The sequence below is a fragment of the Dermacentor variabilis genome, chromosome 6 (genome assembly GCF_050947875.1).
Source record: "Dermacentor variabilis isolate Ectoservices chromosome 6, ASM5094787v1, whole genome shotgun sequence".
NCBI lineage: Eukaryota > Metazoa > Arthropoda > Arachnida > Ixodida > Ixodidae > Dermacentor > Dermacentor variabilis.
In genome coordinates this window covers 58,693,103-58,719,910 of record NC_134573.1, presented here as the reverse complement: position 1 = coordinate 58,719,910, position 26,808 = coordinate 58,693,103, and the positions used below count along the sequence as shown (strand labels likewise).

Below are 26,808 nucleotides of genomic sequence, written 5' to 3'. Positions count from 1 at the left end.
TGCGAATAAATATAAGCCTTCAGAACAAGATGAACATAACATTAGCATAATGAAGGAGGCCTTCACTAATCTAATTTAGAAAGCCATAATTGAGATTCGAGGTAACGAACCAAGGAAAGAAATAGGCAGGTGTTTGCAGGTGGTAAAGGATATAATAATGAAGCAAGTTAATATGACAATGATCACAGGTGCACGTAGGTATGGGCCGCAGTTTTCTGGAAGTGCAAGCCGTTAAAAAAAACGTAAATTTACTTGTGGCTTGACAGCTCAGCTTTGAGCACATTCACCCAGTGCTGAGATTACAACTGGAAACGCGCATATGACATTTCAATTGCCGAGCGGACGCACTGGCAGGGACAAACTATTACTTGTTTTGCGCGGATACCGGACTCCTGAAGCTGATCAAGAGATCATATTGAATTGGCTGAAGTGTAATAGCTGAGAAATCAGAAAAAACGGGGTATTCAGTATTATAAGATAACAAAGATTTCAGAATTATAATAATAATATAATATTTGGGGTTTTACGTGCCAAAACCACTTTCTGATTATGAGGCACGCCGTAGTGGAGGTCTCCGGAAATTTTGACCACCTGGGGTTCTTTAACGTGCACCTAAATCTAAGCACACGGGTGTTTTCGCATTTCGCCCCCAATGCGGCCGCCGTGGCCGGGATTCGATCCCGCGACCTCGTGCTCAGCAGCCCAACACCATAGCCACTGAGCAACCACGGCGGGTAAAGATTTTCAGAAGCAGTAAAAAAATGGACGGCAGCACGAAATGAGTTAGAAATAAATTGCCATTGGAAATAAGGTGTACGCCTGGAAATATTAGCAGGGCAAATCCATATCAGCAATTTCGAAGATGTAGTTAAGGCGGCTAAACAACTGTATACTGAACTGTACAGCATTCAGGGCAACCACGCATCATTGATTAGAAATAGCAACGAATAGCATCTAAAAGTCTCATTAACTAGCGAAGGGGTTAGAGTGGTTTTGCAAGACATCTCGAGGGTAAAAGCGCTAGAGGAAGGAGGAATAAGTTAATGTGACCCGATATGGACCAGCTTTCTTGCTTCAAATGCTTGCGACTCCTCATTCCTAATGCCTCAAGACTTCAGGTGGACTGGAGAGCCTGAAGAGTGCCAACGTCATAATAATTCGTAAGGGAGATGCTACAGAAATGAATAATTACAAGCCCACTGGCTCACAGAATATTTCCTGAGTAATTTACTATAAAATAATGACCACGCTTGACTTCAATCAGCTCGCAGAACAGGCTTACTTCAGGAAGGGATCTTCAACAATGAATCACATCCATGTCATCAATCAGGTAATTGAGAAATCGGCGAATACGACCAACCTCTCTATAAGGCCTTCAGAGAATACGGAAACAAGGCTTCCGTACAGAAGCCGAAGCATTTTAAAATTTTTCAATTCTTTTTTTCAATTCTGGTCGGCGTTTTCGCCTTTTGCCTTTCTATTGTGCCTCCTCCCGACCAGACGAATTATCGTTGAGCCATCGATTTTATCAATCTACGACAGCTGTTCAGCCAATCGTTTGAAGGTGAACAAGGCTACCGTGCGAAAGCCGGAACGTGTTGAAGTTTTTTAAACCTTTTCATGTTTGGTCTCTCTTTCTGTGTCCTACCTCTTCATTATGCCTCCTCCCGAACAGACGAATTGCTGTTGAACCATCGATTTTATTACGAAAAAGGCACTGAATACAGTAGAACTACAAGCATTCGTGGGCGCACTGCGTAATCAAGGAGCGCATGAAGCATACATGGATATCTTGGCAAATACTTACCAACTGCACCGCTACCTTAGTTCACCATAAGAAACGCGGGAAGATATCGATCGAGAAATGAGGTAAGGAGACAAAGTATATGTAATATTATTCATTCCTTCATTAGAGGTATTCAAGTCGTTCGATTAGGAACCGGTAGGAGAAAGATCAAACGGGTGCATCTCATCAACTTGAGATTTGATGATGACATTCTCCTGTTCATATCATAAGAATCCAACAAACACTGACACCAAGGACAACATAGGGGAAATTACTTGTGCTTAATAAATGAAATAAAGAAACGATAAATTAACGGAAATGAAAGTGGATGAAAAAACTACTTTCCGCAGGTTGGGAACGACCCCACAACCTTCGCATTTCGCGTGCGATGCTCTACCAATTGAGCTACCGCGGCGCCGTTTCCCCATCCACTTTCTTCGGTATTTTATGTTTCCTAGTAGAACCCTGGGAGGGTTCGCCAGCGCCACCACTCGCAGACCTTGGCGGCTGATGTGAAACATCCTTTCTACCGCAGGTGTCACGGGAACGTGATCTTTTTAGGTGAAGACAACCGGTCAATAAACCCACACGTGCTACCTGAAGGCATCAATGTTGCCGGATTCGAGACCCTCGTTACCTAATAAACGACAAGAAAAGGGGCTAACCGAGGTGCCCGATTCTTTTATTAGTCATATCATAAAAAGCCAACGAACATGACACCAATGACAACATAGGGGAAATTACTTGGGCTTAATAAATGAAATGAAGAAACGATAAATTAACGTAAATGATAGTGGAAGAAAAAACAACTTGCCGCAAGTGGGGAACGATCCCACAACCTTATCATCCCCACATGCGGCAAGCTGTTTTTTCTACCACTTTCATTTACGTCGATTTATCGTTTCTTCATTTCATTTATTAAGCACAAGTAATTTCCCCTATGTTGCCCTTGGTGTTAGTGTTTGTTGGCTTCTTGTGATATGACTAATAAAAATCGGGCCCCCCGGTTTCTTTCGTTTCTTCTCGTTTATTCTCGTGTTCAGTAATAGTGAAGATGACTTACAAAAAAATTTGATACCTGAGCCTACAATATATAACAGTAGAGCTGATGATTATGATGTAGAAGACAAATCTAATGTTCAGTAACATGGCAAATGAATGAGAATTAGTTGTAGGCAGTCAGCCCTTAGAATCTGTACAACAGTACACTTAAGTAGAGATCAATTAGGCACAAGGGACGCTGATCATCAAATGAAAATTTGCAGAAGAATAAATTGGTTTGGAGCAAATAATTAAGCCTTACCAAGTCATTCCTGCGAGCTTACTGCTTTCCTTGAAGATTGCAATATGATTGCATTCTACCAGTATTAATATATGACGCAGAATCTGGGAGATTAAAACATAGGTTTGTGAAAAAGTTCAGGATCGCAAAAAAATTGGAATGAGAAATGAAGGCATAACAATATGACACAGGGAAAAAAAAACAGTGTGGATTAGAGAGCAAACGGGGGTAGCCGATAATCTAATTAACATTAGGAGAAATAAGTGAGGTATAGCACGTCAAGTAATGCGTGGTGGTCAATTATATTTACGGGAATAAGTGCTAAGAAAAAGGAAGTACATTCCGTGACAGCTCAGAACTGGATACTTTGATGAAATTAGGAATTCTGCAGGCATAATATGGTGTCAGATGGCACAAACAGGGGTAATTCGATATCACTGGGAGAATTGCTTCTCCGTCGGGCAAGTTCCAGGCGCAAAAGCCCATTCGCGATTCCTCCGCAACAAATACGTCAAGTATTTTGGGGAGGTAAAATGCAGCCAAAATTTTTAGGACTGAGTGGGCGTACCGACAGACAGAAGTACCATTCTGGCGAGCTCTGCAGCTTCTGTTATTTACAGAAATGATCGTCGAAGCAATGGTGCATGCCTCAGCAAGCTTTAGCCGTCAGCCCTTGCATCCGTAGACGCCTACAAGGAAACTCTAGAAGTCTTACGCACACGCATGCATGGACCGCAGCTTTCTGAACGTGGAAGCCACTAAAAAAAATGCAAATTCGCTCCGAAGTTCAATCGTCCAGTGTGAAGGTTATGTTTCAAAACATGTCTATGATATTTCAATTTGAGAGCAGACCCACCTGTGTCCTGGAACTTATTGTGGTCAGGGGTGCAGAAGTGCGGAAGAAATCAATATAGACTAATAATTTTCACAGGAAACCAGTTTTAATTAGGCAAAAAGCACTAGTATCTCGTAAAATTACCGAATAAACGTGAGTTTCCTATTGTGTACGGGAGTTTTCCTTTACAAAATAGAGGAGGTTATTCGCACAAGCAACACCTGCGCTTAGCGTATGAACAGGTGCAAAAAACAATTACGTAGGCTATTTGCTATACTTTATCTCTTACATGGAAATTGTTCTTTTCATTCCCGTGCTCGGCTTCATTTGTCCAATTAGAGCAAGTAGGTCCAGGATTATTATTTATTTAAGTTAGCAGCAGCAAGCAGCCGGCTACCGCTTTTATTTTCATCCTCAGCAGAACTTCCATTTGCTGCGTAGAGCAAAGCATGTGCAGTCCACGGGGGCTTACACAAAGGGCACAAGCACGGCAAAAGCACTTGTAAATCGAACATACATTTCCCTATTCGCCTCCCTCTGCGTCCTGTCCTCTAGACGCGACAGCATGTCAACCGAGCCGCGCTCATCCTGCGCTGGCAATGTGATTGCGTCGCGCAGTGGGACAATAACGAGGCACAATAATAAGATACATCCAATGAAATTTTGTCCATGAGTAAAATGAGTGGCCGAGTTGAGACAGCCCAAACCAATTTATTTTTAATTTCCACGAATCACGTCACAGTTGGAGGTGATGGGATATCGCTTGGGGACATAAAATCCCTGGCTGGACGGGATTCGTGGCACACGGTTCTCGTAATCCGGACATAATGCACTGCCATCTGAGTCCCAACGCCATAGGCATCAGGCTGCTGTTCCTAATCATCGCTGCGGAAGCTACCCGGGGACCGAACAAGCTCCAACGGGACGTCCCGCACGCTTTCAAGGTGAAATGAACGTAGCTTTGTATTTGCCCAGTTATTGCACCCACGCCATGTATGTGACAGAAAGGCTTTGCAGCGCGAGGGGTGCTTCACTTTTCTGTAGTCCGCCATTTGTAGACAACTTTGCTGCCCCATTTGTGCGAGCAGCCACAGTTACCTTTTCCTCCATTCTCTCGCTCATTTTTGTTGAAAGCTGCAAGACTAAATCTTGTCGTGCCTGAACGTTAAACTACTCACTACGAGCTTTATTTTACGTAGAGTCGCGGTGGTTGTGAGCTTGCCTTGCATAAAATAAGCGTCATCTGAGCAGTATTTATCCCCCGGGGCTCTCAGTACCTATATATGGTTCTATATTGCGTTCTTTAGCTTCGTGTTTGCAGAAACAGTCAATGAACAACGTCAGCGATTTTTGTTGCAGTTATTACCTCGGCTTGTACAAAGTGTAAATCCAACCCATTTTTCAAATTCAACTTGTCGTCCTCGCTAATTTTATTACTAACAAAATACCAGTCTTTTATTTTAAAAAAAACGTAAGAGAAAGACGCACGCAGTATGAAAATTAAATAAACGAGTACCCTTCCATAACAGCCATAAATCAGATCGTGAACGGAAGTTCATCTAGACATCCTGGGGCTGTTCAGATCAGTGAATGTGTCATTTCCCGCCATAATTACTTGACCAATCATGCCTCCGATTTATCTTATGCCACGTTGCAAAGCGATACGCGTGCATAACCGCGCACGCTTATGAACGGGACAAAGAAGTGAGCTGAGCTCGAGGCCGTATTGCTATTACTAAACATGCGAAGACATCACACCCCTCTCCATGCCGACAGTAGCAGCGTAACCATATTAAACCGAACATTTTTTGGCTGTTCTCCAGGGAGCGGCGTTCGTCATTTCCTTACCAGATGTATTTGCGGAGATATATGAGACCTCGACGTGACGAATTACATGCAATTAAGTATAGCATTTTATAATTTAATGGTTGCCTTGTTTACTCGGTGATGCTCGCTGTAATTCAATAACGTGTTTTTTTTCAGTTTCAAATTGCATTTAGTTGCGTTCTTCATGAAACAAGCTATAACAGGGGACACAGCTTTGAGCACTTGAATTTCTCTGGAATTGCAGTGTCCAAAGGGATCAAACATTCACCGACGATTCCGATACTAGCCCTAACGCAAAATTTGAGCGCAGCTTTGTGCGTGTTTTCGTTTCGCGATATATTGGCTGGCACGGACAACCCGTACTGTGCGGCACGTTGTAAACGGAGCAAAGTGAGGTGCGACTGCCTCGCTAACCGAAAGATCGCGAGAGGCAGCGCGTGGGTGCCTGAGTGCGATCCACATAGCCGCCGCAGACTGACCTTCGCTCATGCAGTGCTTCGTTTGCCATATACCGCATCGGTGGCGTCATCAGCGAACAGACGACGCACGCTACTCTGAGACCATCTCGTAGCCATCGTCGCCGCAGAGCCCGTCTTGCGCGGCCCTAAGCTTTCTTCTCGTGCTTTCGCCATACCCTCCTCCTCCGCTTACCTCCTCACGCTCTCCTCACTATCGCCGTCTGTCATCGCTCCTGCGCCCTGCGTTGGTTCTTTCATACTTCGCTGTGCTCGTTCACTCGGTTACGGGGGACACCGACGCCGAAACTCGCCGCAGCAACGGTTGCCTAAGAGCTGCCCTCTAAGAGCACCCATTAGCTATACCTTTCAATCGACTCAACATGCTAGACTTGCCCATTTGCACACCTCTCTTGAAAATCCCACTGCTCAGCATTTTTTGTTGTAATAAATCTCTCTCCTTGAAGCACTTTTAAGCTGCCTTCATACGCAGTAAGAGCGGATTGTCAATTCTTCTTTGCTTCTTTTATTTATTTATAATTACTGCAGTCTGAAACCACAGCCGAATGGTACATTTTCATAGGAAAGGTACATTTGGGCAAGGAAGAAAAGACAATAGTATTCAGTATTAGCAGGATACAGAACACTTCAAATGAAATGCTCTTCAAAAAATACGAAACATTTTTTTGGTTACAGCTTCGTTAGAGAGGCTATGCCAATCGTTTATTGTACGAGGAAAAAAAGAAAATTAAAATGAATTTACTATTGGCCTTAAAGGCGTAATTGTTTGCGAGTGCCTGTTTCTAGTTGCGCAACCTGCAGATGAAGTCAAGATATGTGATGTGTTATTTTTGTAGTGATCATTTAGAAATTGATAAAAGAACTTGAGTCAATAAACACGGTTTCTATATAATAACTGGTTAGATAATACCCTTTCTTTAGTTTTTCGCTAATAGAGCTGCAACCATATGAGTTGTCAGTGAATCTTAGAACCTTTTTCTGTATCCTTTCTAATGTTTCAATGTTGGATTTAGTAAGAGGGTCCCGTATTATCACATAACATTCTAACGTAGGACGGATAATTGATGTGTAGGCAAGACTACGCGTTTGAGGGGTAGCTAACCTTACTGTACGCCTTAAAAAGAACCCCTTCCTTAAGGCATCGGCTACAGCATTACATCTGTGTGTATTCCAAGAGAGTTCGTTAGTAATCAGTAATCCTAGATATTCATGGTGCTCAACCTCAGAAAGAACTCGATCAGCAGTCGAATAACTAAAGAGCAGGGGCTTCTTATTCCAAGTGATTCTCATAAACTAAATTTCTTTTTTTTTGGGGGGGGGGGGGAGGGCACAACTGATGGGCATTTGCCACTGCTCGCATGATAAAATGATCTTGGCCTAATACTCGTTCAACTCCGTTTGATTCTTTACAGAGCTTACTGATTTGTACAAAGCTTAACATCAGCGTACAACCTGATATTCGTAGAAATGTCTAACACTGTCATTTATGAACACCAGAAAACGCAAAGGCCTGAGCACCGACCCCTTGGGAACGCCAGAATCAATTGCCACACCTCTGGAGGAAACGTGACTGAGCCCCGCATATTGACAGCGATTAGAAAGATTGGCCCTAATCCAGTTTAATATCTCTTCGTTTTTTTTATTATATAGCTTAATTTATGAATTAATATTTTCAGCAATACTACATGGAAAGCTTTTTTGAAAATCCATGAAAATTAGGTCCACCTGCTTCCCTTTACTCAAAGCCCTGTATGACTGCATACTACGACTTCTCCGATATGGAGAGAAGTTCTTGACCGTTAAGCCCATATGTCCTTATCTGTGTGACATATACTTGACTCACATAATATTGTTTTACTTTACTATTGTAACACACGAGCAATATTTTCCGGGTGGAATAATACGCCGCTTTACATCGGTTTGCACTGTACTATCTGCCACTTTTTCTGCCACCCTTCACAACCAGTTGTTTCATTCTAAATGGCTGACGGGTGAAGGGGGCCGGAAGGTGGTCCGCCAGATATGTCGGCCGATAAATATAAACGGTGCTTCTATGGCACGACAGTGATAGCGACGTCGTACGTTGATGTTAGAGAATCAACAATAAGTATTTTTTTTTCAGTTTTTCAATGTCCTCACAAGAAGTACCTTCTTCGTAACTATAGCAATAATGAAGCGCTGCGCTTCATATACAGGACCCAAACTCGAGCATTGTGCCATTTCGTAACGGCAATCGTGTGCGCAAGATGTTGATCCGTTATAGCGCAGCCCTTCTCTCCAGAGCGCACATGGAGCGAGTTCCGCATCGAAGCTGTTCACCTGTAGCGACCGTGTGCCTACCCCGCGTGCGTTCCTAGGGAGAGGAGGAGGGGGAGGGGTTACCTGGAACGGCTTACATCCGTATCGGGGACACGGCGCGTGCACAGGAAAAGAGACGGTGGTTGAGAGGAAGAAAGAGTGCAGCGACGACACCTTTGCAGCAATGGAGGTGGGTGGCGGGAGAAGGGGAAGAGTGTGACGGCGATGCCTATGCAGGTGCCGTGTGCGTCTGTGGTAATGACGTCACGCACGTCGCAGGTGCCGGTGCGGCTGCAGCAGCGGTTCCCGCAGATGCTAGTCAATGGTCGAGTGAACCGAACGGCACTCACTCGCTGAGGCGCCGCGTGGGCAAAAACTGTGCGAGGGCGCTGCGAGCGAACTAGAACGCGCTTCGCGGCATATTCAACGTAATTTTGCTGCAGGCGCTGAGACCGAATGCGCGCGTGCGATCTGCGATATTATAATGGCTTTGTTTCAACTGCAAATTTATATTGACACCTTTTTGCTACGTATACACATTTGAGGCATCAGTTGTACAACAGGACGTCTTCAATTTTGCTGTCGTTGTCAAGTGCGTCTAGCGAGCGCGCGTTGGTTGCGCGGACGCCCAGTTTCTCTCGCAGAAAATCTGTGCGGTAAATTTTTTTATGGCTTTACTTGCTTTGATGCGCCCGCGACTGTTGTCAGCCGTTACCAGTTGTAGGTTTAGCCAGGTGAACTGCTATATTTAACATTGTTTTCTAAAAGTAACACGTAATTTTTCCCACAAAGCCGCATGTATACAACGTCAAGCTACGGAAGAAAATTTTGTTGCTATCGTGTCATTGTGCGCGCGCTTCATGTTGGTGGAATATCGATCAGCGACAGTGATGGAAGAAAACAATATTATAGCGAAATAAACCAGCGAAATAACGCTAGCGAAATAACGCTAGCGAAATAAACCGAAATGAACTGCGTGTCGAGAAGAGACGCAGATGACGTATGCACTTCTAGGTAAATCTACGGATAGTACGTAGACATATACATCTATGACATACATATAGCACAAAAAAATGTTCAGATATTCCAAATACACTGATGGAAAAAGTGCAAACTTCCGACCGGAATGAACGTGTTTATTTCAAAAGCTGCACCAGCGCCAGGTGAACCAATCGACTTTCGGAGAAAAGGAATCAAGGCAATTATTGGATGCTAATATGAACAACAGTGTTAGGCAAAATATGTTGTCGATGTTTTAGGACCGAATCGGGAAGACCGCGAAGTCTTTACAAATGTAATCTCCGTGGCTTCTCTGGAGATTTCCTCCAACTTGTCAGCAGGCAAAATGAAGTAGAAACATGCAGTCTAATCGAATGGTATTGGCTATTCAGATCGTATTGGTCTTCAGAATTCACTATTAAAAATGATTGAATAGCCGTTTCCGTTTGAATGTAACACAGAACAGCACTTTTGAAGTCTCGAAGGTGTGGTGCCGATGCAAGTGAGGACTCTTATTCCGAATGATTGTGCTTCTGGAGAGTCGTGGCTTTTGCGGAGAGGCATGCCAGTTCCTGAGAGAATTAACGCGCAGGTGCTAATCGGTTCTGCTGAACAACTTCGCAGCTGTCATTCAAAATAAACGCCCAGTTTTGGGGAAGCCTGTAAATCGGGTATCTTGATTCAGGCAAGGAAATCATTTTATTTTTTTACAGTCTCCCAATGTCTGCAACCAGTTAAAACTAGGTGCCCAATGTGGTAACACGTTTATCTTCTTATCCCACTAAGCATAAAAACAAAGGCGGGCAAATGAAGCGTGCTCAGGCAATTGAAGAAGAAAACAAGACACAATTCGCACAAACGGGGCTGGGAGGAAGAGGGGAATAAAAATAAGTTGGAAATGGCGACCTCTAGAGTACTCTGTTTGTTTCTTATATGCGGGCTTGATACACTTAATAGAAGGCGCACGAAACAGCTCAGCTAAAGCAAAAAAAAAAGGACTATCAACCAAGGCACACACATCAGTTGAACTTACAAAAAGAAATGAACAAGTTTTTTTTTATTAACATACTAATATGGGAGCAACGATCTAACCCAGCAGTTACATACAGAGTAACAAGTTTTTCTGCCACCAATAAAGATTGCTGGCTCTCCCGTAATCGAGAGTAGATGCAAGCATGAAATGGCGACCCGCCAAGCAGATTGGTCGGAGATTATATTGGCCATATTCTTAAGATGGGCGTAGTGCACGTTCTCGACGGCACGCCTCACTACACCACACCACACCACACCACGCCATACTGTGCACTGGTCCATATGGACGCCGCCATACTAGAAGAAGAAAACCGGCTAAAAGTCGCACAACAGGCAGCGAAAGACGCCAGGCAGACAGAGCGCACGGCCCAGCTAGAAAAACGAATTCAATTCTGGCGTTTTACCTATCAAAACCACGAATTGATTATGACTCTCGCCGTAATCGGGGACTTCGGATTAATTTTCACCACCAGCAGATCTTTAACTTTCCCCCAATGCACGAGACACGGGCGTTTTTGCATTTCGCCTCCCTCGAAAGGCAGCCGCCGCAGTCGGGACTTGCTCCCGCAACCTCGTGCTTAGCAGCGCAACATTATACCCGCTAAGCCACCGCGGCGCCTGAAGGAGGCGCCACGCATCACGGCGCCATATTTTGAGGCCACGCAAAGCCCGCGCCGCCGAACTCACGTACCGTTCGCGTTCAAAAGAGTTCTCCACACCAAGAGATGACAATAAAGTATTTGGTGGCCTGCGTCTACCTGTTGAACGTCCGCTATTCAATATAACGAATAAAACTTCAGGGTACTAGAAGTTACAGCTTGAGTGACATTGTGAACAAACATTAGGAAGAACTCGAAAGCAATATTTTTTGTAACTTGTTTGATCAGGTTATTAGCGTATGTTGTATGGTCCTGTACAAAGTGTTGGGCGCCAGAGACTGTATTTTCTTAAGTTTCGAATGCTTGCCCGGATGATCACCTTTTGTTCTCCCAACTTCCCCGGATGTTCTCTTTGGAGTGCCCGGATAACCGCTCTGGCTTCTGGCTCAAGGTTACTTGAAGGTCGCCGACAATAGGAGCAAAAAGCATTTCATGTTTAAGATTAAAGAAGTCAACTAGAAAACGGAAACCGTGGCTTAATGACGAATTCTTTAGGATGATCCTTGAGAAGGATTCACTGTATCATAAGTTTGTCAGAACAAGAAACCCTGATGATCTTGCAGGCTTTAGAAAATACCGCAACTATGTTACGAAATTTACACGAAATGCAAAAAAAGCTCTATTACGAGAACCTATTTCAAGAGGTGAGTAATCCGAGCAGTCTATTATGGCGCGAAATTAAAAGGCTTTTGCATTCCGATGTCCACAATAGTGTTGACTTTGAACTTGTAGTTGAAGATAGAACGCTAAGAGGCAAATAATTAGCAAATGTGTTTAATGATTATTTCACCAGTCTGGAAAAAAGTGCTCACGACACAGCAGTAACCAAGTATTTGGGCACACGGAACGCACATACAGCTTTTCTTAAACCTGCAGATCCATATGAAGTTTATGCAATTTTCATGTCACTAAAGAATAGTAAATCCCGTGATTCAAATAAGACCTATTAAGTTTGTGCTTGATCTCTTGCTCCCAGTACTTCCTCATATTTTAACCTATCGCTGTCAACTGGAATTTTTCCTAGAAAATGCAACACGCGAAAGTTAGTCATATTTAAATCCGGTGACAAAAATAAGCTGTCGAATTACAGGCCAGTATCAATACTGCCTGTCCTATGCAAGGGACTAGAAAAAGTTATTTGTAAAAGACTAAAGTCATATTCGTGATAAACATTCCATCATATCAAATAAACAATTTGGGTTCCGTGCGGGAATGTCAACTGAATTGGCTCTGCTAACCCAAAAGGAGTTCATTTTAAATGGTTTTGAACATAAGGAACTAACGCTGGGAATTTTCGTAGACTACTCTAATGCATTTGACAGGCTAAATCATCAGACTTAGCTTACTAAACTAGAGCATTATCGGTTTCGGGGCATTTCTCTCAAACTCTTACAATCGTATCTTAATCACAGAAAACAACTCGTTTAGATTTCATCCAAAGACTCACGTCTCCGGGAAATAACACAGGGCGTTCCCCGAGGAAGTATACTAGGGCCAGTATTGTTTAATATATATGTTAACGACATTGTCAACATTTCTAATGACGCGAACTTCATCATTTATGCGGACGACCCCAGCCTCTTCTTTCAGTCTCGCAATATCGGCGATCTCTCGTTGTTGGCAAATATCAGACTGGAACAATTGACCGAATGGAGCAAGGTTAATGCTCTCAAATTAAATTCAACAAAAACAAAAGCTGTTATTTTTGCACCTCCACAAAAACATCTGAGTGTAGACATACTGTTGCAGGTTGGCTCTGAAGTAACTGAAGTTGCTCCTCACGTTAAAACGTTGGGTGTTATATTTAATCAAAAACTAACGTGGAATGAACATATGGAACTTATTGCATCCCGTTTAGCCAAAGCTTGCGGCGTGCTTTGTAGACTCCGTGAGACGATACCACCTGAATTTAAGCTGATCCTTTATAAAGCACTATTCTCATCTCATTTAATGTATTGCCACCTTGTGTGGGGTTCCACATCAAAGCAAAATATCAGTAAATTATTACTGCTCCAAAAAAAGGCTGTTCGTCATATCGCACATACGCACATACATTTGAATTATTTTCAAAGTATAATATCATTTGTCTACCAAGTTTATATGACGTTTACCTTGCCCTAAAATACCAGAGCTACTTTAAGTATAATAATTAAGCGTTCTTGTGGTTGTGCAACCTAACAGAACCAACAGATATATCATATAACATTAGGGAAAGAAAGAGATGGCAGCTACCACTCTCCCGTACAAATTATGGATCAAATCGTCTATCCAGTCGCGTCCCATCCTTACTAAATAAACTTCATGAAAACAGTATCGAGATAACTGACATTACTAAGAAAACAATACGAGACTTCCTAATTCAAACTGAGTAATTATTTTTTTAACGTTACTTTGGCTAGGGGAAGTCACTACTTACCTCCTTTAAATTAAGTAGTTTTTTCGTTTTGATGCCATTTTCGTGTATAAGTTGTAACCCGCAAGAAATTTATGCACATGTTCATTTGCTATCTACGTTTCCGCATGTCAAGAAAGCGTTGTATGATAAATTTTTCAGCAGTTGAAAATAATTATGTATTTCTGTTATATACTGTACATTCATATATGTCATTTGTACTGACTAACACACTGCTTCGTATCACTGATTGTACATTTCGCCTCACACGTTTTCACTTATACATTTGTACACTGCACACGCTAAAGTGTACAAACATTGTTCTGTCCCCGTTGTCATGGATATGGGCAAGAACCTTGTCAAGCTGCAAAAAAGCAGCTTTTAGTTGTTGTCCTAGCGTTCATTTTTTTGTAAATGAACGAATGCTAAATAAATACTGATTGAAAATACAATCAGTAACACATAGTGTAACATGTAGTTCATTGCAAGGGATCTTACTGTACATTAATACGATCTCGACCGGGTGAGGTGGGTCTTCACGCCAAGAATCAGGAAACGACGACAAAGCCGGGCATCGTGATGATGAAAAAAAAGTAGAAAAGATTGTATTCACTTCATTGGTACATGGTGGTGACTCTTATCCGAACCTCGAGCGGTTTTGATTAACACGGGGACCAGGACGGCCTTAAATAACCCCTTGCGGTCTTGTGGTAGTCGCTGCCTTCTTGGGCAGCCTGTGGAAGTATTAGTGCTTTCCTCAGGTTCTGCCGTCGGTGACCTCCTGGCCTTCGGGTTTTCTTCTCTTCGTTTTTACCTTCGTGTCAGCTCTGGGAATAAAAGCGGTGACGCTGTTTCGAAGAAGAGGGCAATTATGTTGACACGGCGACGCCCGCTTGAACACTTCTCACACTTGGCAGGTCGATGTCGAGGCTTCTCGTAACAGCTTTTTCTGGGATTAGGCAAATCGTCTTGTCTTGCGGACGTACGCCTGAAGGTCTCTCGCACTTGACAGGTCGATCATAATAACATGTATGCAACAGATGACTTTTCATCAGTTGAAACTCAAGGAGACAAAAAAGCTTTTGTTTCAATTAGTAGAAGTCCAATTCATCTGAAGTTTCATAAAATATAGCCCGAGACACAACTATGTTGTCAGTGCACGTATGGCACGTATGGGTCTTGTTGCAACAGCTGCACGACTGAAACAGGCAGGTTGACTGATATGTGCCCAAGCAAGTTGTTATTGCAGCGTCCGCGTCAGTCACGTCCTAATGCTGTGACATGTGTCAGAATGCACGGAGTAGTTCATATCAAACAAAAGCACAATATACTACTCATGCCCTATAGCTTTCGTGTCATCTTCCCCAGTGCAAAGTAGCAGGCCAGAGCAAGGTATAGCTCAGGCCTACTTCTCTGCTTTTCTGTAAATAAATTTGTCTCTCTCTCTCTGTCGGTAGTCAATTTTTAGCCATACAACCGAACGGCTCCACAACAATATACTATCTTTCATGTGTTGTGTGAGTGTCTCTGCTGCGAAAGCCACTACAACGAATCCACCTCTACAACGAATGATACTAGCGGTGCCGGCACTGCCCTTCGCAGTCGCCCCTGAGCTGCAGTCAGCTCTATAACAAGCAACAAGATTGACTTTCGTGCCAATAATAGCGAGTATTTTGGTACTGCTGCATAACTGCATGAATCTCTTAAATCATACGCAGCTTGTTGCAAGACAGAATCGGATATGACGACTGACGAATGCTTCGAGGCTCACGAAGTTGTTAGTTACTCGGAACTGACGACTGATGACGTCATCGAAGCCAACAAGGACTGGAAAGAGGTGAAGGTCGACGAAGGCAGCAGTAATCAAAGATCTGAAGACGAAAAAAAAAATTTACGACGCCTGTGGCAATGACAGCATTCGACGCTCGGCAGCCCTGCCTTGCATCGCTCCTAGGTTTCGCGGAGCATGCTTGAAGTTTCGTTACCTGAGATCGACCGCACTTGAACACTCCTTCGGAGGAAGCGTGCTGAAGAAAATTATAGTGACATCTTTTGCAAAGTACCTGTTTAATTTACGGTAGATAAATATTTTATTTTGCTACCCCAGGGCGGCACAGTGTTTGATTGATACTACATTGTGGCCTGTATAACGAAGAACTTTGGAGATCCCGATCGCTTCATCTTAAAGGCGTTTAACGGTATTCATTCGGCACGCAAGAAAGTCTATAATAACCTCAAAATTTTAGATTACTTTTAAGTAGTTGCATTTTCTAATTATGACAGTTAGAATTCTAGTACGTCTATAATGTAGCTGTCGTGCAGTCATGCATTACAAAACACAAAACAGTTATAATATCCCGCGGCACCGATCTTAACTCAAGCAACACTGAAGGCCTCAAAGATCCTCGAAGACTTTTCAAGTCAGCGTTTTTCTATTGCAGGTTGCGCACTAGAGATAAATGCAACAACAGCCGCAGAGATAGATAGATAGATAGATAGATAGATAGATAGATAGATAGATAGATAGATAGATAGATAGATAGATAGATAGATAGATAGATAGATAGATAGATAGATAGATAGATAGATAGATAGATAGATAGATAGATAGATAGATAGATAGAACTTTTATTTATGTCAATTTTCGTACACCAAAATCAGGCCTACCAATGCCTCACCAAGGGCTTGAGTGGCAGCGCCTGGCAGACAGCAAAACAAAGGAAAATAGAGATGTTGCAACGAACTCGACAAACAAACAAAACAAACAAAAAAGAAAAATTTAACAACTCAGAGAGACAGATATAGAAACATAACTATTACAACAGCAAAAGGATGACAGTAATGCGAAATTAAGACAGTAACACTCGATTAAATCATTATGGGGCCGGAAGTAATGCGGAGACATACCGCGAAATTGTTTTCTGGTTGTATTTTGTTCTCATGCGAAATACACTAGGTGGCATACTATTGAAACAGGCAGGTACGTAGTATGGACGTGTGCGCTTTCCGTATCGGGTTGAGGAGCGAGGAATGCAGTAACGGTATTTTGGTCTTAAATCACGTGCAGGAACATATGGAATGGTGAACTGACTGTACCAGAAATGTTTAAGCACAATAGTTTCTGTTAATAAAGCGTTAAAATTTGTAAGCTTTAATCTTCTAAAAATATCAATGTTACTACCAATGGGCAGGTCGTAGGCAATATTCTTTAAAAGTAAACGTAGACGCGAATTCGCCCTGCGTTGCCAGCGAACCGTGCAGTGACCATAAACAGTGATTCCGTATCTAAGCACACTATAGGCTAGAGCGTGTGTAACACATTTACGGACAGAAAAAGGCATAAAATATCTAATATTATACAGGACACAAGATACAGCGCGAAGTCTTTGACAAACAAAAGAAAGGTGCGAGTTCCAAGACAGATCACTGTCGAAGATCAGGCCAAGATATTTGACCGAATGCGCATATTGTACTGGTACACAGTTACAATGAGAACAGGAGGAAGTGTGCAAATAAAAAGGATGACTCAACTCAATTTTTTTAAAGGGTTATGAAAACATATAAGTTGCGTTTTAGAAGTATTAACATTGATAAGGTTAGACTTAAACCAGTCCATGGCTTTAATAGCTGCCATCTGTAATGCTGTAACAGCCTCAGTGTATTTCTTTGCGCACGCAACAATGACTGTGTCGTCAGCATACTGGAACAATGAAGCAGGCACATTGTGAGCAAGATCATTAACATATAGACTGAATAACAAAGGACTCAATATAGAACCTTGCGGGACTCCGGAAGTAATTGCCGAGAAATCGCTATGGAATTTTGAAATCGACACATATTGGCGCCTATCTTGTATAAAGTTAGTAAGTGTAGAAACGAACCTCGAAATCCCAATGTAGAAAGTTTATCAAGCAGAAGAACGTGGCAGATGCTATCGAAGGCCTTGCTTACGTCAAGAAAAATAGAGCATACGACTTCATTCTTATCAAAAGCTGAATTTAGTGTGTCAGAGAATTCTTCAAGAAGATCTGTTGTTCCTTTTCCTGGTATGAAGCCATACTGACAAGGTAATAGAACATTGTGCGTATTCAAAAAATTCGTCATGGTAAGTGATAGATGCTTTTCAAAAATTTGGCCAATGCATGGCAGAATAGAGATAGGTCGATAATTATTCATCATGTTTCTGGAGCCACCCTTATACAAAGGTATAACTTCAGCAGTTTTCATTGAAGTTGGTATTATACCTCTGGAAATGATACTATTAAGCATAACTAGTAGGACACCCTTAATCGCTTCAAAATTTCTGCACAATTCAGAAACAGTTAGGCCGTCATGACCATGAGATTTACAACGTTTAAGACTGAAAAGTATACACCTTAAGTCACTTTCGGTAATTTCCAGAAGGAAAGCAGATTCCATCCCACTGGGAGGCGTAGGACAGTCGTTAGGCGGGGTACGAGATGCACCAGAAACCAGAGAAAATAGTTTGTTAAAGTCATTCGCAATGCTCTGTCCATCTTATGTAAATGAGATATGAAATATGTATCATTATAAATAGCAGCGCTCACTCCTTTCAGGTTATTCACCAATGACCATGTTTTCTTGCTGTTAAAACGTTCGTCGTTAAACTGAGACCTAAAGCGATTGCGCTTGGCCACACGGATCATGGCATTAACTCGGTTTCGTTCATGTTTAAACTGCAGTCGTAGTTCAGAACAGTTTCGAGCACGTCCTGATCGAGCCCAGAGTAGATCTTTCTCTTTGATGGCTTCGAGTATTACGGGTGACATCCACTTATTGTATAAATTTCGTTGCTTAACGATCACCAGGCGTGAAGATTCGGCTTTGTGGGAACGAAAAACCTCGACGAAACTGTCATATAAGTCTGCAGGGGACAAATTGTCAATAAAATAATCCCAATCGTACTTTGCTATTCTTTCATCGAAACGCTTATAATCAAGTACTGATACGTTTTGCTGGCTGCGCAAAGGTGCAGGGTGGCTGGAACCATCCGTTAACGAGCAGCAGACGAAATAGTGGTCTGCAAGCTTGAGTTCAACAACAGCAGACCGCACCAGCAGGTTTTGAGAACGCACGTTTATGTGGTCGATGCAAGACGAGACTAGCTGCCCAGATAAGTATTCCTCACGTGTAGGGCTGTGGATTTCAGTCTCTAGTCCCGACTTTGATAAAATGTCAAGGTAATGTGCGACCGTTGGCACAGTTGGGCGTAGAATATCGATATTCATATCCCCGATAATGCACACGTGTTCTTCACTGGAAAATGATGATATTGCAGAATCAAGCTCAGCTAAAAAGATTCGACCGTTACAACACTGAGGGCGGTAAATTGCGAGTAGAATCAACGACAACCAAGGTGTACTTAGGCGGAGCGCAACTACTTCTGCTTGAGTAAAAGGAATACTAATTTCGGAAACGGACCAAGAATATTTAACAAAAACTGCGATTCCTCCTCTTGTTCGTTGTAGACGAGTATAAGAATGTAATTGGTAACCTGGCAGCGAGAAATTTGGTAACACATCTGACGAAACGTTCACTTCCGTGAGAGCAACAACGTCAAAATTTGAATGAAAAGGGTGAATCAGCGCACAAGAATGGTCCCAATGCTTCCGTATACTTATACTGCGAATATTAACGTGAGTAAACTGAAAGGAATTGCCTGTGTGATTCTGAAAGAACTTCTGGATTCAGAAAAATCGGAACACTTCACAAAACCAATGTCAGACACGGTTATGTTAGTTTTTCAAGATCAGAAAGCTTGTTGACACGAATGAGAGGCGCGCCTTCGGACTGTTTTGCAAGGATCTTCCCATTTTTGGTCCAGATGAACTCAAAACCCTTTTCTTTGCCACGAGACCTTGCTAGACGGAACAACTCGCGATTAGCCCGAGACAGGTTATCGTTGAAAAACATCCGAGGAGACATATCGTCATGCACCAAATCAGGAAGGCGCCTCCGGGCCCCGAGCCATTTCTGCTTAACAGAAATTGAGCGAGTTTGCACTAGAATTGGTGGAATATAGTCGCCTCTGGATGGCAGCCGATGCACTGCCGAGATATCTGCTTGTTGAAAATCGGCTATGTTTAGCTTGCGTGCCAAAGTACTTAAGAAAGAGTGTAAGTTTTCATCAGATTTGACAGGAAGGCCGTGAATCTCGAAGTTGCATCTTCTGCCATATTGTTCGAGGTCATTTATTTCCCCACTCATCCTGTCAATCACCTGTGTCTGGGAAACTACTGTTGAAGAGAGCGATTGAACTTGTGATCGAAGGTCTGCAAGCTCATTCTGATTAGTGGCCACTGTAGCAAGCACCGAGTCATATTTTGACGAAAGGAAATTAATAGCGGACCGTATGTCCTCGACTGCCGAAGCAACCTTTTCACTAGCTTCCCTGACCAACAATAGTTCCTCGATTTTCACCATCAGTGTTGAAACAGTTGTAGTCAAAGAATCTAGTTTCATATTGAGAGCAGACAGTTGCTGTGAGAATGAACTATCATCTGGGTTGGATGCCTCGTCTGGTTGCTTAACCGAATCAGCCTTGCATGAAGGACACTTCCACGTTTCACGTGTCACTGTACTCATCTTCTTGTCGGCGTTATCAGAAACTGACGAGCAGTTTTTCCCCAGCTGGAATTCGCCCTCACAGGTAGAACAACTCATAAATCTTCCATCTCTCGGTATGGTTTTTGAGCAAGAAGTACATAAAGAAGACATGGTGCAGTCAGCGGCAAAACACCGAAAAGTGATGAATTACAACAGGTGTAATCAACACTCACCTGCCAAAAACGATGCAAACGTTTAGTCTAGGACAAAGGTTTGCCGCTGACTGCAACGATCCACGAGGTTGACGGCCTTTAAATAATCGGTGATCGACGCCAGGGGGACATTATTGGCAGGTCCAGAGCCAATGAAGTCAAGGATGGCTTGCTACGTCGAAACTGCAGCTTCCCCGAGATCCGCATGCGTAGATCAGTCACCAGGAACAGTTGCGAAGATGATAGCCATTGAAGATACGAGCGGTTTTCCCTGATACTGTCCCGCAGCTTGCAGAGCCTGCCAAAAATGATGCAAACGTTTAGTCAGCGGCAAACAAAGGTTTGCCGCTGACTGCCAATAGGGTACGCACTCTGAAGTTATTCTGCAGAGAAATTTCAAAACACAACGAAATTATGGCAGAGCTCACCTCCCGATGACTGTCGACGGTAATCCGATTAGCAATCGAGCTATGAAGCGACACACCGTATTTCTAAAATATCGTGTATTTAGCATTTGTCGCTAGTCATTCTGAGGCTTCCGTTGGTACGGCTATATGCGATATACTCCGGTATCGACCCACCTTGCTATGGCACTCATTTGCCAAGATCGCTCATGAGAATGGTGGGTGACGACGTCTGCATGACGCCGACGTAGTTACGATGGTGGAATGATGAAGAAGGAGCGACATTGATGGACGACAATGAAGTAACGGTTCCTACGTGATGACGAGGATATCGTGAAACCAGCGTGACGACGACGAGATGAATACGCTGGTATGGCGGCCAGCACATGAAGACGATGGTCATGACGACGAATAGATGACGAAGATACAACGAAGATGATAAAACGACCACGATGGCATGACGATGACGTATGACAACGGCCGCATAATCAAGATTCAATGACAACAGCATTTTATTTATTTATTCATTTATTCGGTATACCTACATCGCCTGTACGGCATTATCGTAGGGGGGTTAAAATACAGGTGGTCACAATGGAAACATATTCAGCAACATCAAAAGAATACATCAGTAAATACAACATTGTTTAAGCACTGAAATTCGCAAAAGCGGAAGACAAACTAACAAAGTACCAAACAAAGTAAGGAACAAAGTAACTAACTAACAAAAACATGATTGCGACGGAATGAATATTGAGGAAGGACCTCGATGGATAGACGAATACAGTATGACGACGACGGCATGCCGACATGGGATTACATTGATGGTAAAGCAACAGCATGGACACGAGACATAAATACAATGATCTGGCAACTGTGTTAAGATAACGGCATGACGACGATAGCGTGACAAGCATTTGAGGTTCAAGTTAGACTAACAACGACAGAACGATCGATACGACATCACGACGACCGTATGGTATTAACTGTTCGACGACGACTGTGTGACGACGAAGGTGTGACCACAACGTTATAACAAGAGTTGGGTGGTGAAGTTAGAATCACAAGAAAAGAATGACCGCGGTGGAATTAAGACGACGCTATAACAATGAATGCCTGACGACGACTCAATGTCAACGCTGACATGACAACGGTATGAGGGTAATAGGATAATAACAATAAGCGACAGCAAAGCTCATACGTCCTGATCATCGGTGCCACTGAAGAAAACGGAATCGCGCTGGTGCAGCACGCTGGACACTATGATCAACGGAGATTCAAGCTATGATTCAGAGTTCCAAGCTTGAAGGGTATTCCGCACCTGCACCTCTTCTATAAGGATATTTATTGATGGAAAACGGCTGGCAAAAAAAAACGGTACAGCATCAACAAACAGCAGTCTAGGCGCGAACAGTTCGTGATCTTCGCTCGGGCCCTAAGTCGATGAGAGTGCCCCACTGCTACTTGCTTATGTCTTTTCTTCGCTAAATATATAATCAAGCCATACGCAGTGCTCCATAAAGTGTATTAGGTAAGTTACGTACATAACCGTAGAGAATAGGCGCCCTGCACTCAAGGTTCGTTCAGCATTTCGCGCGACCTAGCAGAGGTGGCGAGCAACCGTGACTACTCCCTGACCATTCATCATTTGTCCGTACTCAACACAGTCAACGAGTGTGCTGCCTGAAGGCCTGCTTTTTTTAAATTTTCGATGGATTCGCCGAGGACCTATTGGCAGCTCGTCCGCCAGAAGCGCCAAGAACAAGAATGAGCGCATACACATGGCCGCGTCAAGGATTACCACAACCGCGAAGGGGACGTTGCCCTCAGTATCTACTGATGCACTTTAAGACGGTGCCAAGGAAACTGGTGGCTGATATAGATCGGCGCGAATCAGCGCGTCAAGTGCGGCTTTTGCTAAAATCTGTCAAATGAATTAGGACGCACGCAAAAAAGTAAAGCAGCAGACAGCAGACGCGAGAACTTGACATAAAGTGACAAGTGCATGAAATCGCGTGAACCAATTCCCACGATTTCGCTAGTCTATACATAAAAGGTACGACTTTAGGAAGTTTAATATGGTTTAGATAACGGTTGTTTAGCTCGTCTCACTCGAAAAGTAGTAGTAATTGGTTATTTATTTTAAAATAAATCCAGAAAAGCAAAGTACGGAAAGTACAGATTAATTCTACTGACGCCACTTACTGCTGTACATATGTTGACGCTTGAAGTAGCTTGAATGAACGGGACGATGGCCATTTACCCAAGCAAAGGTCTTGAGAGTCTGGCCTCACAACTCATCAGCCTATAAAGTCATTCGAGCTTTTCTGCAGTACCTGAAGGCGACAGACTTGAGTGCCCGAAGGTAAATATCCTGCAGTTGGCTTAATGCAAATGAAAGTGCAATTAAGACTCGTGTCTTCTCTCTCTATGCTTCTTTCACTCCCTCATCCCCCTCCCCACGTGTACGGCAGAAAACTGGTCGAAGTCTAGTTAACCTATCTGCCTTTCCTTCTTTCTCTCTCTCTCTCTCTCTCTCTGACGCCTGAACCTTAGTCAGCAGTGGGATAGTGTGGAAGAGGGAGAGACGATAGCCTTTGACGAACGTAACAGTTTACATAATGTGCAATGTGGTAAACATATTACTTTATAAAAATTAATAATAAAGTAAGTGCGACTATATGTCAACATAAAAATCCGTGGTTTGCTTGTGCTGCAACTACGGCGAAGTGTTTGTAAAGGCGGTACTGCACACCGGCACTGTTCAGTTCGCGGAAGAAAGAAATACACGACGAATGTTCTACGTTTCGCCGTCCAATAAATACTCCATGTTGAAACGTTGTACAGGCTGTGCTTTTTCTTGTGCGTTGCATACTTGCGGTTGCTTTGTGTGCCAAGACCGAGATGCGACTGCGGGAAACGAGCTGATTTGCGTTGATTTACTTGACATGTGGGATAGAGCAACATTCCTCCTTCATGCCGATCGCTTCTTGCGCTCAATACGTGAGAACTAATGGAATGCACAACGACCTTGAAACGTGTCAAACCGCAACTCGAGCAGTAAGCACTTCTCCTGCGCACATTAGCGCACATTTGCTCACTCTATTCACATTATTCAGTATCAGCTGATTGCTCCCTATTATGTTTGAATGGTGATGACTTTGCGCAGTGGAGCCCAAACGTAAACACGAGAATATGCTCGAACTGGTTATGGTTACATACTGGAACTGGAACTGGTTAGCGAAGACAAGAGCATGGTCGAGTTTCATCTGGGCTACCTGCCTGTAACATTTTCACCCGCGTACAAGAAGCCATTGTCAGCTCCAGGGTGTGCAGTGGCAGTTGGCGCCATGATCCGGCTTTGCCGGCCCATGGCATTCCCCGCGGGCTGCTCGCGCATGATGAGTCCTCGTGTAAACCATGACAACTGCTCAGTGTCTTCAGTAACCGAGGCACCGAATTGACAAGTGCTTCGCTCACGCAGAATTTTTCGAGGTGTGATGGACAGCTGTGCAAAAATTACCAAGAAGGTATAAGAAAAGTAAGATTGAGGCATTACGTGTCCTAGCACACGTCAATCGCGAGCGAACATCCAACATGAAGGAGAGCTGGAAAGTGTCTCTCGTTCATCAGTCCGAACACGAGGTGCAAGTTGGCTTTATACACGCAGGGGCAAGAAAAAAGCCAAAAATACATAAAAAAGGAAACGTGAGAGACAGAGACGGACATCTTCTTTTTCTGGCTTTTTCCTGATTGTGTGCTACGTATACGGAGTCGAGATGTACAAACTCAGCAAAGCCGTTACCTGTGCGAAGTTCAAGTCTCACTCCGAGTAAGAAAACTATTACTGAAAGTTGAAAAAAATCTGCGAGAGTACTCGCGCGCGTAAGTGGAATGAATAAGTTATTTCGTATATCACTTGGAGTTTGACGTATTAAAAAAAATCTCACAGTTTCGCCATTCGAGCGAACCAATGAATGCAAAAGCAACACGGTAGAATTTTACCAGAAGTGTAAGGCTGGCAGGTGTAGTGTCCGGACAGAATGAACTGAAGTAACCGTACGCTGACTAAATAAAATCAAGCTGTTGTGCTAGGGGTCCTCTGTTCGAATCCTGCCAGCGGACAATTTCATTTACGTGTAAAAATTTAATCAAACGTCTTTCTTAGCGACTTTACCAGCACTTTTCCGTGCCGGGTATGTTTCAAACCTGTTTCCTGGCCTGACCCCGCGCGTAGTGCACAGCAGCTCCAATAAAGTGACATCACTTTCAGGTTTGAGCTCTGTTGTTCTTTCGCACTTTTAGCATTGAAGTCTCAGTAGATCTAACATAAAAGGCATGCTCGGTCGGTGATTTGTTTCATGACATTTGTTCGTGGGCTGCCATTGTCAAACTTCTGAGGAATAATTCTGTCAAGAATGTAAGACCTGGTATCAGCAACTTTAGCGATTCAACCATGTGGCAATATAACCCGCATATACCGCATGTGGTGATGACTTCTCGCAGTGGAGCCGAAACATTAACACGAGAATACGCTCGAAGAAAACTGGTTAGCGAAGACAACAGAACGGTCGCGACTCATCTGGGTTGACATGGCACATTGTATACATATACCTGAATATATATACAGAAGCTCATGGCAGCGCCGACGGCGAAGATTCGCTTTGAGTGCCTATATAATTGATATCTCAAATGGTTGTTTCACTGTGGCAAGCACTTGAGTGCGATGTACGTGCTGTCCACTCGTTTAACACCATATGCACAGTCGTTGTCCTAAAGGGTGAAAAATAAGCATCAACGTTTGCGATTGCCAGAAAGCCGCAATGTAAAACCCCAGACATGGATCAAACCAGCTTCGAACTCGCTCCACCCAAGTACGGTGTCGTGGAAGCGGCTGCCTCCATGTTTTGCGGAATTGCAGTGGCGGCGCTTGTGCCCGAGCAATCGCTGCGCCGCTTGACCACAGCAGGTTGCGTACATGTCCTTGGGGACGGGTCTTTATGTTGGTCACAAGTTTAACGATATTCGCTAAAGCTCAAATAGGTTATCTAGCGCGAAATAAACTTTCAACGTTTACGTAAACAGCCATCATAAGGTAAAGAAGCAAGCTAAATACAATTACAAGCCCCATCTGACTGTAATTTGAACGCGGCATTGCGGCTCCTTTCAATGTGGCAAAAGAGAACAACTTCTGTGGAAATGGCCTCAACCCTTGCTTCCCGATTGCCTCGCGACTGCCTCCCAGGGCGGAAACGAATACGCGACAATATTGGCGAAGCCCTGATAAAAATTTGACCACTCCGATAGGCAAGGACAGGTCATAGGATTCCCTTTAGGTAAACAGAAACGACGACGGCTTTAGAAATACTTCTCTAGTGTAGTTTAGAGAGTTGTCAGTTTAACTTCCTACTTTCGGCCAGATGTAAATCACCATTAGCAACATCAGCAGCAGCCTGGCTACGCCCACTGCAGGGAAAAGGCCTCTCCCATACTTCTCCAACTACCCCGGTCATGTACTAATTGTGGCCATGTCGTCCCTGCAAACTTCTTTATCTCATCCGCCCACCTAACTTTCTGCCGCCCCCTGCAACGCTTCCCTTCCCTTGGAATCCAGTCCGTAATCCATAATGACCATCGGTTATCTTCCGTCATCATTACATGTCCTGCCCATGCCCCCATTTCTTTTTCTTGATTTCAACTAAGGTGTCATTAACTCGCGTTTGTTCCCTCACCCAATCTGCTATTTTCTTATCCTTTAACGTTACACCTAGCATTCTAATTTCCATAGCTCGTTGCGTCGTCCTCAATTTAAGTAGAACCCTTTTCGTAAGCCTCCCGGTTTCTGCCCCGTACGTGAGTGCTGGTAAGACACAGCTGTTATACACTTTTCTCTTGAGGGATAATGGCAACCTGCTTTTCATGATCTGAGAATGCCTGCCAAATGCGCCCCTGCCCATTCTTATTTTTTCTGATTATTTCCATCTCATGATCCACATCCGCGGCCACTACCTAACCTAAGTAGATGTATTCCCTTACCTC

The 26,808-nt window shown here is 43.5% G+C and overlaps 1 protein-coding gene across 1 annotated transcript in view; it reads left to right on the top strand.

The window, feature by feature from the left end:
- Positions 1-4,627: 4,627 nt before the first annotated feature.
- The window catches only part of LOC142584171 (uncharacterized), a 45,568-nt gene continuing 23,387 nt past the window's right edge, over positions 4,628-26,808 (top strand). The window contains exon 1 of the mRNA XM_075694339.1: positions 4,628-4,847. Coding sequence (XP_075550454.1) covers positions 4,731-4,847 — 117 coding nt within the window. The 5' untranslated portion in view covers positions 4,628-4,730. The remainder of the gene's footprint in view (positions 4,848-26,808) is intronic.